At 29.2% G+C, this 14,039-nt stretch overlaps 1 protein-coding gene across 3 annotated transcripts in view; it reads left to right on the top strand.

Annotated features, from left to right (window-relative positions):
- LOC129981348 (MAPK/MAK/MRK overlapping kinase-like) overlaps nucleotides 1-14,039 on the top strand; it is a 71,173-nt gene that overhangs the window by 35,402 nt on the left and 21,732 nt on the right. For all 3 annotated transcript variants that reach the window (XM_056092164.1, XM_056092163.1, XM_056092165.1), the window contains exons 4-6: nucleotides 564-634; nucleotides 1,252-1,330; nucleotides 1,539-1,587. In XM_056092164.1, the coding sequence (XP_055948139.1) occupies nucleotides 564-634; nucleotides 1,252-1,330; nucleotides 1,539-1,587 (199 nt within the window). The remainder of the gene's footprint in view (nucleotides 1-563; nucleotides 635-1,251; nucleotides 1,331-1,538; nucleotides 1,588-14,039) is intronic.

Below are 14,039 nucleotides of genomic sequence, written 5' to 3'. Positions count from 1 at the left end.
TTTTCGGAAAGTTTTATCGTAATAAATTCGTTCCTTTTGGAAACTTTTGACAAAAAAATATTTTTGTCAAAAACTGACAAGATTCTGAAATTATTATTTATCTCATTCCAAAAATATTCCTTCCATCTCATAGAAAATTTGACAATATACTACATAATGATAGCTTTTTGAATCAAAGATGGGTTAATCAATATTAATGTTATAAATATTAAAAAGTAATTAAAAATAATTTTTGATCATTTTTTAATTCACTAAAAAACAATGACTGCTTAAGTATAATTTTATAAAAATTTTCCTGGCTAAAAATTTAACTTGAAATTAGTTGGAAATAGTTTAATTTAATCACATTAAATTAAAAAAATAACAGTGTAAGTTACGGAAATATGCACAGCTGCGAATTGAAGAGTCAAATGATTTATTATAAAGTTTAAAGAATAAGGATTGTTTAATTCTTTTAATTAAACGGTTTTTCTTCCTATTTACAACATTATTAATAGTTAAATATATTTATAATCTAATAATGATTTTAGCATAGGATTTAAATATGGGTATTTTCTTTACAGTGATAAAAAATCCGGTCGTCTAGCTTTGATCTTTGAGCTTATGGACTTAAATATGTATGAGCTCTTAAAAGGTAAGCGATTTTCAATTTAGCCTTTTTATATATTTTATGCGACGCTAAACAATAAGTGTTTAACAAGTTTTCAGTTCTAGAATAAACAGAAAACACACTTTAAAAAGGATTTGATTTGTAAAACATATCCTTTATTTTTGAATGAGTTCATTAAGTAAATTACTAATTTTCATAAACATATTACTTACTTTGACAATTTAAAAATTTGTTATAGATAATAAAAATAATTTTGTGATATCATTTTTAGTTAATTTAGCTAAAATAATTCATGAATAAATACAAATGCATTCTTATGAAATTAATATAGTTATAACCTAGGTATAAGCTACATTAGGCTGTAAAATTATATTATATGCAATCTGCTTTAGATGGCAGGTCAGTAAAACATCCTTAAAAGGGTATGGATGCAACTGAAATGCAAGCATTTGTAATGTGTAAGCAATGTATAACCACATTGTTAATCAAGGTTAACTTATGAGATTTTTTTTTTATTTTTTCAATTCGTCATTTCAATATATAATAAATGATAAATAATAATAATAATTAAGAGAATCATTATTAAATTTTTATTGTATGTTTCTTTTATAAAGTTTAATCTTTAGAAATTTTTATTTTAGCTCGTAAAAAACCACTGCCAGAATTTCGAGTAAAGAGCTATATGTACCAGTTGCTTAGATCCCTCGATCATATACACAGGTGAGCAATGTTCAGTTTTTAGAAGCATTTTTATTATAAATTTTTAAGATGCATTATTTTCTTTCAATACTAATCAATCTATAACATTGCATCATCTGAAGAAAATCAAAGTTAACAATACATATTTAATACAAACTGTGCAATAAATGCATATTTGATATTAAATTTAACCAGGCAGTTTTTTATTAGTTATTTTTTATATTTTCAGGCATGGTATCTTCCATAGAGATGTCAAACCCGAAAATTTGCTCATTAGAGTAAGCATAACATTTATACAGGAATTATAAAATTTCTGAAGTTTATTTCCAATTATTAATTTTCTTGTTAAATTGTATTTTTCTTCAATTGTATTTCTCGGAATTGATAGAAGTATAACTATTATAAAGTGAACTTTAAAAAAACTTAACTTTTTCTTAACTTTTATCTAACATATAATAAATTGACGAAAATGATTCATTGCTGTATTGTAAGATATCTCATAACTGATGCTGTTGTAAATATAAATTTAAAATTTATCAGGTAAGAGAATTAGCTGCTAATTTTTCTTAGTGAAAAAAAAATATTATTCACTTTGGCAATTGAAATTTTCATTTAATAACTAAATACAACATACATATAAGGTATTATATTTTAATTTGAAACTAACAAACAAAATTTCGATATTGCGTTTTGCAAACATAAAAAGAGAAATTTCTGCAATATATATATATATATATATATATATATATATATATATATATATATATATATATATATATATATATATATATATATATATATATATATATATATATATATATATATATATATATATATATATATATATATATATAATATGTAAGCATTATTTTTTGGGAAGCAGAATGCAGTTTTGAAGACAGTGAAAAGACTTTCTATTTCGTGACGTCGTTTTATTTCATTTTGGAGAAGCAGGCATATGTACAAGCGATGAGCACACAGAACGATACAGAGAGGAAAATGTGGAAAAAGCTATTGGACATTTTATCCCTGGTCTTATATAACCAGAGAAATTGATAGGGAAAATATTTCTTCATAGTGCTAATATATAATGAGATTTCGACAGGGATTTTCGCTACACGCGCGGACAAGGCAGGGGAAATAGAGGGAGGTTTTAAAAAAGAATTGGTCTCGTCAGCGGTATTTGTCCCTTCACGCGGAGTGTGGGAAAGTTAGGCTTTTAGCCGATTCAGCAATTTTACAAAGCTACTCTTGAATTAATTAAGTAGAGAAAGTGGAATTGGATCACGAAATAAGAGAATATTTTTAGAATAAAATTACTATGGGCTAAATTAAAATAAAATCTTGGAAATTAATTAAATTGAAATTAAGAGTTTAAAATATCATTACATATATACATATATTCATTTGAAATTTAACACAGTCTTAAAATTTGATGAAACGATCCCTTTATAAATTCATTCGTATAGCTTGTCTTATTGTTGAGTTTTTCAATGATTCTCATGTTACTTGAGTACGCTTCAATATTCTCGCTATATTACTAAGGTAACTAACTCCCTAAGTTGTGAAAGTGAAATTTCCCTCACTATTACATGAATGAGAATCCAGTTAAGACAATCCAAATGGGTAAAGGAGCTGAAATTAGAAGCTATATCATACATTAAATCTTTTTTTCATATATGGAGATTGTAGAGGTTACATAACCCTACTACCTTCTCTTTTGATACAACAGATGACGTTACCTTATTAACATCAAGGTATATTTTCCATGCTCCCTTTTGAGGGCCATTATTAGACCGTATTCTAGTGAGTGTCATGTATTTTAGTTTTCGTGTTTGTTTTGTCTTGTGAAATGTTGAACTTAGAAAATAATTAAATAACTGTTCATGATTCTCGTCTATTATTTTCATCTATAGTTATAAAGAGTCTTGTCCCTCTACAAGATTGAATATCATTAGAATCCGGAGAACCAAATTATATCATCATGTCGACTAATTCTTAGTTTTTCGTTAGAAAATTGTTATATTCTATAGAATCCAAATTGCTTTAAATCATTAAAATTTTTTAAAAAATTAAACTGAGCTTTGAAAATAAAGAAATATTTTTAAAGGCTTTTAAGAGTTTTCTTTACTTTTTTCTCTGTGTTTAGTCACTTTATTCTTTCTCTCCACCCACTGTCGCCATATATATTTTTAACTCTCTTGTTAGGATTTATTTTACAACAGGATATGCAATAAAGAAAAACGGAAAATGAAATCACAAACAAAAAAGAATTAAGTACTGACATACATTTCTTTTCTTAAAAAGGGTCTGAAAACTAATGATTTACACTTTGTCTCCACTATTTAATCAGAGAGGCGATATACTTTTGACTGACTGCTTAACAGATTTATGTGTGATTACCTAGTATAAATTTATTAGATAATATTCAAATAAACCGGTAGGATTGGTTTTCCCAAAACTTTCTTGCATATTCAGTAATAAAGGTGTTATCCCTCCTCCCACATAAAAATGGTGGACACATAAAAATGCCACGAGTCCATGTTTTTATTCTTATACATGAGTGTTTTGTACTTCTTAATATAGTTAAGAAAACAGAGTATGTAATTTAGACAATTTTTCGTTAACTGATTAAAATTAAAATTTGATATAGAATTATAATTTTAGTAACAAGATCACATATTAAATTTTAAGCATCTGAGTTTTTGTGAATGTACAGACGGTCAGCGAGTTAATAAATTTAGTTTAAAATATGATATGCATCTATATTTTAGATGTTAAAACTGCTTATCATATTTTATCCATCTAGTTCTTTACGTTTTGTAATTGTGTTTACGTGCACCGGACAGATAGACAGACAAAGTTCCAGAGAATATATTTCATTCAAAATTTGATAGAAGCCTATAAGCAGATGTTAATACCACATGCCAAACTTCATCCATCTAGCTCAAAGTGCTTTCTAGATTCCGTGTTGAGACAAATATAATTCGGCAGACAGACAAATATATATATACATATATATTGGAGCAATAAAAATTTAATAGTGCAAAAGCATCCTTTGAGGCATAAGCATCATTTAGAATCTGTCCATCAACTCATAAAACGTATAAAGAAGCAATTATGAGCTTGAGTGCATTGTACTATTCGAAACGTGCATTTGAAAGGAAATGTGGGACTCCACCTCATCGACTAAGGGTTAAAGAGATATATGATAAAGCTAGTAAAAATTACATTGAGTGTCAACCTACATTTCTCTAAACGTGGGGTGAAAACCTATCGAAATGTGAATTAATATTTCAGAAGTAGCAATCTCAGAAAATCTGGACCACCATTTCCAAAAGTGCACACACAAACCGTAACCTCATTTTTTGTCTTCGTTCAGTGGCAGCACGCTAAATCCCGTGAGTGACTAATGGATTAGAGAGTTGGTGCTGCCCGGGAGCACTAATTTCCTTTTGGAAGGATAATTTTCCCTGCCCCACTTTCTGTGGGGTGTAACGAATAAACTCTAGAACAGCACTTTAGTCCTCTCCTGTTATTGATGGCAATTTTCTGGGTGAAACTCAATTGGAGGAGCATGTTGCCCGGGTAATCAGCCCTCTAACCCTAAACGGAATGGATTGATACCCGGAGCTTTATGTATTTTCAACAGATCGATTTTCCTCTGTTTCGATTGATACAGATTTTCCATTTGGTTGGTACACTCATATGTGCGTGCGGACTGGAATGTAACGAGAAGGAAATTTCATTTGTTGCTACAAATCAAGGTCATTGTATTTACCAATATCATTTTTGAACTTGACAACAAAAAAAATGCATCCAGTTAGCTATTTCAAGGATTTTAAATCATTATTCATTCTTACATAGATGATATTCAATTGAAGCATGAATAGAAAACATTTTATGAAGGATAATGTTTTTAATAATTACCTGTCCCAGTTTTGTTTCTGTTTCTTTTCATCTAACATTTTAAATAACAAAAATAATATGCTAAAACACTAAATGAAAGCTTTTTAATGCTCTTTTTTTTCATAAAGTTTTGTTTAAAAATATTTAATTTAAGGTTTAAATTCACAATATTTTAAGATTTTCAAGATTTTTTGCTTATTAAAATTTGGCTTTATGAAGTTGTAGTTCTCACATGACAGAGTCGCTCAATTTTTGAAGATATTAACCATTATGCATTTAATTTGTCAATACATTTGAGATTAACAAAATTTTGCATTTTTTAAAATTATTGAATAAAGCAAGATGTTTAACAGGTATAGTTTGCCCTTATACTAATGACCAATAATAACAGCAATAAGAAATGTAAAACTATCTCTACATGCAATAGCTACATTTTCATTAATTTACATGCAGATACTCGATACAACTACAAATCTATGTATTTCTGGGCTGTTTTAAAATGAAATGTTTTAATATTAATTTAATATTTCTAGAGTATTTTATAAATTTAGAAAATAGACCTTACTCTTATTTGATGTATTTTTAATTTTGACTATCATGAATTTGAGAAATAAGAAATAATCGTTGTTTTAAAAACATTGTTCTGTAAGAAACTATCTAATAGATTTTTCTCAAAAAAATCAAGAAATGACTTAGCGACCATTTAGCGATATGGTGACAAAAATGAAGGACCTAGAATATTCGAGAATCTTGGCGATAGCTCCATTAAGAGTTGCATTCCATAGTTTGTTCTAGGATAATCCATGTCTTCTTATAGAAGCTTTAAAAATCATAGTCGAATCGGTCAATAGTCAGTTAATGAGTTGAGATCAATCGAATAGTGAAACGAAATCTCATTTTAGAGTGTTGATAATTCAAATGAGTTTTCTCTGAACTCTTTGTACTGCTGCGAATATGTTTAATAGAGATAATAATAATAATTAATAATAGAGATGTGCAGGTGTTTGGCTAATTAGTGTAAGTGCTGTTCGTGTGCATATTCCGGCTGCGTTTTTGTTGTTATGCATTTGTGCTTTCCAAATAAATGATGCTGCTTTATGCCTCACTGGATCTTCTGCACCATAAGATTTTGGATATTTCCGTAATGATATCTGATTCAACTAACATTTTATATGAATTTTTTAGGCAAATTTTTTTTGAATTTATACTTTTTTGCTAAATATTATTTATTATTTGGTATTATTATTATTTTAAAGCCTTTTTTTGGAAAATATTTTGTACTATAATATCCCTAGCAGGAATTACACAATCCCGAAGTTACACATTTCCTAATTTCATTTCCTGTTCCAAATATTTTTCCTTTTCAAAAGATATTATATGTAAAATGTAAAATTGTAAAATTCATAAATAGCAAATGTAAAATTCATAAATAGCAAAAAACACTGGAGAAAAGTGGAAAATTTTTCAATTCTTTTTTTTAAATAAAGCAGAAAAGGGCAAAAACTAATCGATGATGTCCTGCAATTAGAAACTGTCAATATTGTTAGGCAATGATAATTGAAAACTGATGGTAAGATATCAATGAGCTGTTTGGTATCAATGATGGTTTGGTATCAATGAGCTGTTGGGCTGTCGTACCAAAGAGTTGTACTTAATTTAATGCATCGCATAGCTAATTCAAGTAGCTGCTAAATATTATTAAAAATGCTATGATAAAATTTCGCCGTGGCATCTAAACCTTTATTCAGTCAGAGGAAGCAAATTCAAATGAAATGAATATTATGGTGTCAAACAGAAAGTTTAATCTAGCGTAAAATGAGGCTTAACCGTTGACAGACAAATAATCGCAAAGAGTTGCATCGTTAAAGCATGAAATACGTTGTTTCATACTATATGATATTTCATAAAATAAACAGAAATTCTACGAAATAACAAATAAAGCATGATCAGTCATTTCAAGAAATAGCTATGAAATAACTCAATTATACATTTTAATAGTAATATATGCACATTTTAATTTGCTCGAACAACAATTTGTTGTCGACTGATTCCATTTAACTGATGTATCAGCCTTATTAAATAAAAATGTTAAAATTTTAACAAACGTATTTTGCATTAATAGTTTTACAGTCAGAAAAAAAATCAGTATTCTGGGGGAAGAAATTGGTCTCCAAAGGTGGTTAATTATTTATAATAACCGATTAACTACAACAATCATAACACATAGATGTACCTTTTTGGAATCGTTTTCCTGTAGGCACAATGAAATTCAGTATTTTATATCTGTGCACAGTTTTGAATAAATAAATCTGTTGCTTGATTGTCTATCGATTCTGTCAGACAATCTGTCTGTTCATGTATAATGGGTGCTATAACTTAAAAACACATCACTATGGTATGTAATCTTAGCATCCATACTGCAAATGTAGTTTTAAGAGATGGAAAGAGAAAATAAATAATATTTAAGTTTGCCCCTGAGTAATTGTATTGAGCCGCTATTGTTAGAAAGCTTTATTTATAGAATTTCCTTAAACCCTTTTTACGTAAAATCAAAACCATCGATAAATTTGTAACAGCTAATCAAAAACAACTGAAAATTTAGAAACTGAAAAAGTTTGCAAAGATTCCTAATCTAAGCGACAGGAAGGATTATTTCGCTTATATGGATTCCAATAAATTTTACAAACGTACATTTTAAAATATTTAAACAATCAATTCAATTCTAATTCTTTTTAAAAATTTCATTATAATGGTATTAATGCAACATTTTTGTATTCTAATGTATTGGGTTGGCAACTAAGTAATTGTGATCAAAGACAATTTTCAAATCAAAAGACAATTTTTTCATGGAACTAAATAACTTTATTCTGTAATGTATTGTCCATTTTGATCAATGACCTCTTGCCATCTTTCAGGCAGCATCATAATCCCACGTTCATAAAACTTCTGGTTTTTATTAGCAAAAAACTGAATCAGGTACAATTTGACATCATCATCATTATTGAAATTTTTATCATTCAAGGAGTTCTGTAAAGATCAAAACAAAAAGTAATCAGATGGTGCAAGGTCAGGACTATATGGTGGATGTGGCAAAATATCCCAACCAAGCTCCAATAATTTTTGCCGAGTGACCAAAGATATGTGTGGCCTTGCATTGTCATGATGGAATACAACACCTTTTCGATTTGTCAATTCGGGTCGCTTTTCTTCAACTGCATTGTTTAATTTCGTTAGTTGTTCAATGTAGACATCAGAATTGATCGTTCGGTTGGGTGGTAAGAGTTTAAAGTAGACAATTCCTTTGTAATACCACCAAACTGATAGCAAAAACTTCTTTTGATGAATATCAGCTTTTGATGTTGTTTGAGTTGGTTCACCTGGCCTGCCCCACGATCTTTTCCGCTTGATATTGTTGTAAACAACCCATTTTTCATCGCCAGTAATCAGTAATTTTAAAAATGGATAATTTTCATTACGTTTCTTTAGCAAATCGCAGCTGTTAATGCGTTGCGTTAAATGCGTTTCTTTCAGTTCGTGAGGAACCCATGTATCGAGTTTTTGAACATAGCCAAGTTGTTTTAAGTGATTTTCAATGCATGTATGTGATACATGAAGCTTCTCTGCAATCTCACGTGTTATACTGTGACGATCCGAATCGATTATTGCTTTGATTAGGTCGTCATCAACTTCAACTGGACGACCAGAGCTTTTTTCATCTTTGAGTGAAAAATCACCAGAACGAAATTTGGCAAACCAATTTTGACACTGCCGTTCTTTTAAGGCTTCGTCACCATAAACAGCACATAACTTTTTATGAGCTTGCGATGTGTTTTTCCCTTTGCGGAAATAAAAAAGCAAAATATGACGAAAATGTTCCTTTTGATTTTCCATTTTTCAACGAACGCCAAACGAAAACTACGCAACCGATCAAAAAACTTTTTTTACTGATTGACAGCTGAATTGCCAACTATCAAATAAGAAATTGTGTTTTACATTTGTACTACGTCTGCAAACCTAAAAATTCAACTGAAGCCATCTATGAGTGAAATCCGCAATTACTTAGTTGCCAACCCAATATATATTCAAATACGATGAAATTTAACGCTTTGACTCATTTTCATCATTTCTTAAATAATCAATTTTTTTTCTTTCTATACCATTTCGAATCCTCAAAGCTCATCGCGACGATTTTCATGAAGAATTTCAAAAGAAAACTTGATTAATATTTTAATTTTGCCATTTCATATAGCATTTTTTACATGTCTGCATCGGCATTCGTTTGAGATCTTTATGTGAAACTTTAAAAAATACTTCATTTTTGAGCTTCTATTTCAGCTTTTCAATCCACCCATACAGCATTTAAGTCTTACATAAGCATTGTTGAATTTATGTATTTTGCGGCCCTAGGTAGTACACGTTATGATGCCTTTTTTTCAATAAATCGGTCGTTTATTTTATTTATTTATTTATTATGATTCCATATTGCTTGCATCTATCTCTGTGAACAATATTATCGAAGCAAACGTTCGGTATTAATATAATAATTCATTTATTAACTTAATAATAACTGAATGAATTTAATAAACTATGCAAAAGCCTAATTATTATACTTGATAAAGTGTTGATATTATCCTAATATTTTATCATTGATCGAATTTTTTTACCAGTTTATTTTTTAAGAAACTAAAGTTTTTTAATTGAGCTATTAGCTGGCCCCTCTCAGCCTAGGTAGTTGTCTAGTCTTAAATCCGCCATTAAATATAAGAGCATTGCAGACGTTCTATGCAATACCTAACATTAACACATTGTACATGGGATGTACAAAAATATGTCTGACTGAAAATACCTCTTTTTCCAATTACTAGGAACACCGGCTTTGTCGTCCTAGTAAACCTTGCAGCAGTCAGCACGCGATTGCTGATAAAGCGACAGAATTGATTGCTTCATAAAAAAATTATGGTCAGATACCGTGACAATGTACGAAAATTACTTTTACCTTGAATTACAGCTTCATTTAGGCTTCGCTCAGTACTATTGACCTGCTGTCCTTAACACATTTCATCCCCCATTTTCCAATACACCCTTTTCGAACAGCTCCCTCTAGTATAAACTAACTGTTGCGCTGAAAGATCGTTAACTATTTTTGTCAAAGTATTGGAGCTGAAAATAAATTGGAGGAACAACGTGTTACTATAATACTAGAGGGAAAGTATTGGGTTTAGAAGGCGCTTGAATAATCTCACGCTCAGTTTGTGTGACACAAAATTTTATGAAATTATCTGATCACTAAAAATTTATATGAAAGGAGTTCTGCAGATAGTTTTCATATTTGTATATATGATGATGGGTAGTTGGACAAATGCGTACAACCATTTGCGTACGGATCATAAAAGGCCAATAAATCATGCGTAGCTCTTTGAAAAAAAGGGGGTAGGGAGTGATTAGTCTAGGTTTGCTAAAACATATGTTTTCTGTTGGCAAAAGTATTTGGCGAGAAAATGTATTGATATTTTAACTAAATTTTGATGCTTAAAACACAACGAAAAAACTTATGTCTCTATGTGTATATACTGGCTCTGTACACACCAGGTCGTCTGACTATCAAATTTGGCAAATATATACTTTGGAGGGTAGGAAAGTGATTTTTTTGAATTTTTAACTAGAATTTTAATTAATCAAAAATTAAGAGAAATATTGACTTTCTTCCGTGATAACTTTCTAAAAATTTACAGTAAAAAATAGTTTTTACTTGCAAATCATATCAATTCTCTGCATTATTCATTCACAGTCAAAGTATGCTAAATATAGTTCTCAAATGAAAATCAACGAGACAACTGATTGACAGTTTTATGATTCGTACGCAAAAGTCATACAACCATGATGATGTTTTCATATTTTTTCGGTAATTATAAAGATATTTCCGTTTTCGATTTCTGAATAACTATTGGGATTGATCGCGCCTATCCATAACGCATAAGAAATAAAGTGACGGATTACCGACTAGGCAGCTGCCTAGGACAGCTTAACTAAGAGGAAGCAGCAGATAGGTTGATTAAAAACTTTATTTTTCCTAATGGCCAAACAAATGAGTTTGCAAAAAATACATACACAATGAATGATAAAATGTTAGGATAACATTAATACTTAATCAAGAATAATTAGTCAAGTTCCCATACATTTCCTTATATTCGAAATTTTATAAGAAAGAACATATGTTTTAATAATATTGTATGCAAACTTGTATTCCGGCCAATTTGCAACATAATAAATGAATAAAAACGGATATACATTCGCTGGCATCCTGTTCTAAGGATAGCGCGTCTTCCCCGTGATCTGGGCGTCCCGGGTTCGAGTCCTAATTGTTCTTTACCCTGTGTTCTCTCTGTGAGGTGTGTGAAAGAGTCCCCTGTAAAAAGAGGATGTGCAAGCTACTGCACAAACTCGGCTTAAATCTCTGACTTTGTCAGTGGGCTTGTCTGTGACAAGTGCCTTAAGTAATAGCAGATACACATTCACGAAGTTAATGAAATAAAAATATATCATCTTAAAATAAATCATTAACATGCTTAAAATATCCTTAAATGATGATTAACTAAACTGACTATTTAATTAAAAAAAAGAAGACTCATAAAATGCTCTGCTTAGGGTCACAAAATATTTTAGTTTGCCTTTGAAAAACTGTAATTTAAATAATTATTATTAAGTAGTTACTTTTTATAGTAACTGGCACTATAAACAGTTAAAAAGGCAATAAAAAAGATAGAAAAGTTCCATTTCATTCTCTTTCCTTACTTTTAATTTTTAAAAATAAGAAAATATGAAAGCTTTCCATACCAGAAATGAGCAAGTAAGCCATCATTCTTGTTAGGAATGCTGAGACATAATGCAAACTATTCTAAAAGTATGCTGAGGTTTTCTTACGCTTAATATAGATAATTATCTTTTGAACCGTATGTTTAAATAGTATTGCATGCCATATATATTTTACTATCGCTTTTTATCTTTATTGCCTTTCATTGATGCGAAAAATTAATTAAAACAGTTATAACTTAAAATGTACTCAATGTATTTTTTTTTTCAAAGATAAAAGGCCCCAAATTATGTTTTACTTTAAAAAATGATGAATTAATTTAATATTAAATACAAAAGGGGACATGGTTAATTTGCAATTGATGGAAATATAGCTAAAATTCGATTTTTTCAGATATTCAAATTATGAAATTATGGGCGAGTACAGATAGTGAAAATGATAAATTTTTAACTAAGAATAATAGAAAAATTGTAGATTTTGAGTTACAATAGCAAAATAAAGTTTCAAAAAAAAAAGAATGTAATTCACATCTAATTTTTCAAAAAGTTTTTTTAGAGGGAGAAATTCTCACCCCCCCCCCCTTTCTTAGTTAAAAAATTATACAATACTAATATAAGAATCGCAGGTCTTCAAAACTAATCATTTATAATCATTCAATAAACAATGTATGGATATATTTAACGAAATTAATACAGAAATAAGAAAATGCATTCTAAAAATATTTAATTTCGACTCTCAATTAACGAAAATAAATTTGGATTATAGATATTGATATTATTGTGTTAAAATAGAGTCTAAAAAGAAATTTGAGTTATTGACAAATTCGAATTTAATATTTTCGATAGATTCGAATATAAAATGTTCGTCATGTTTCACTATATTCGGAAAGTATTTTTTTTTTGTTTTGTTTCGTCGAAAGGATGGAAAGTAAATATTATTTTTCAAATTATTATTATTTTCCTTTTAAATTGGAAATTGTAATAGATTCACAATATGTGAAAAAATATGAGATTATATGTACGTATTGTTGAAAACTGCATCGCAATTTTTCTTCGTCCTTTCTATGATGCTTATAGCCATTTTGGCCACTTATCAAACATATTTTGCATTATCAAAATTAGAATTATTCACTGCTTATTACTCATTATAATGAAAATACATCAATAACTTGCGAGTGAAATCTCACATCTATTACAGACAAATAATCCATAGACATATCTCGTACGTGAATCATGCAGATCAATCAATCTAAACACTGAAAAGATTGATTGTGCTATCGTGTATGAATACTTAATGGCACGTTCCCGGCCATGTATTATCTTCAATTAAGGAATGGAATGATTTATTCAATTAATATTCATCTCACAATATCTGTGCATTGTTCTGATGAATTATTAAATGACTCTTCCAATGTTCCGATGCATTTCCGCTTTTTATGAAATTACCATATTACCATCTGAATCCGGCAAGGTTTGATTATTGCAAGATGAAATATATATGCATACATGTATATAAATTAAATGAACAGAACTGAAATTTGATATCATTTTTTGTATTTAGTTAAAATTATATATTTATTATACATTATTATTTTTGCGCTTTGAATTACATAAATGTAATTACTGTTATATTCTAGTTAATTGCAGTGTTTTTTTTTTGTATATAATATGTAATGTTTTTGGTGATTCCATTGGTAAGTAACCAACATATCCCGTGCTTCTCTAACATAAGAGTATATAACGTGCAATTGTTAATGGGAATAATTGTTTGGAAAATTCAACCTGAATTTTCGGAAATCAATTCTCGCACTTGCAAAGATAGATTATGTGATTTGCTTATCGTTATTGCAGAAGCCAGTTTAAAATTACAATCACTTGAATTGGAATGGCATATCTATTGGTATCATTAATATAAGTGGAATTAGAACAATCTATCCATTGAATTTTCCAATTAAAATTGCAGCTTCGATGACACTGTTTAACAATCTTTTGATTGCCAATTTGATACCAT

Source organism: Argiope bruennichi, chromosome 8 (assembly GCF_947563725.1).
Source record: "Argiope bruennichi chromosome 8, qqArgBrue1.1, whole genome shotgun sequence".
In the NCBI taxonomy this organism is placed as follows: domain Eukaryota; kingdom Metazoa; phylum Arthropoda; class Arachnida; order Araneae; family Araneidae; genus Argiope; species Argiope bruennichi.
The sequence above is the reverse complement of the archived record's forward strand: the minus strand, read 5'-3'. Positions and strand labels throughout refer to the sequence as shown.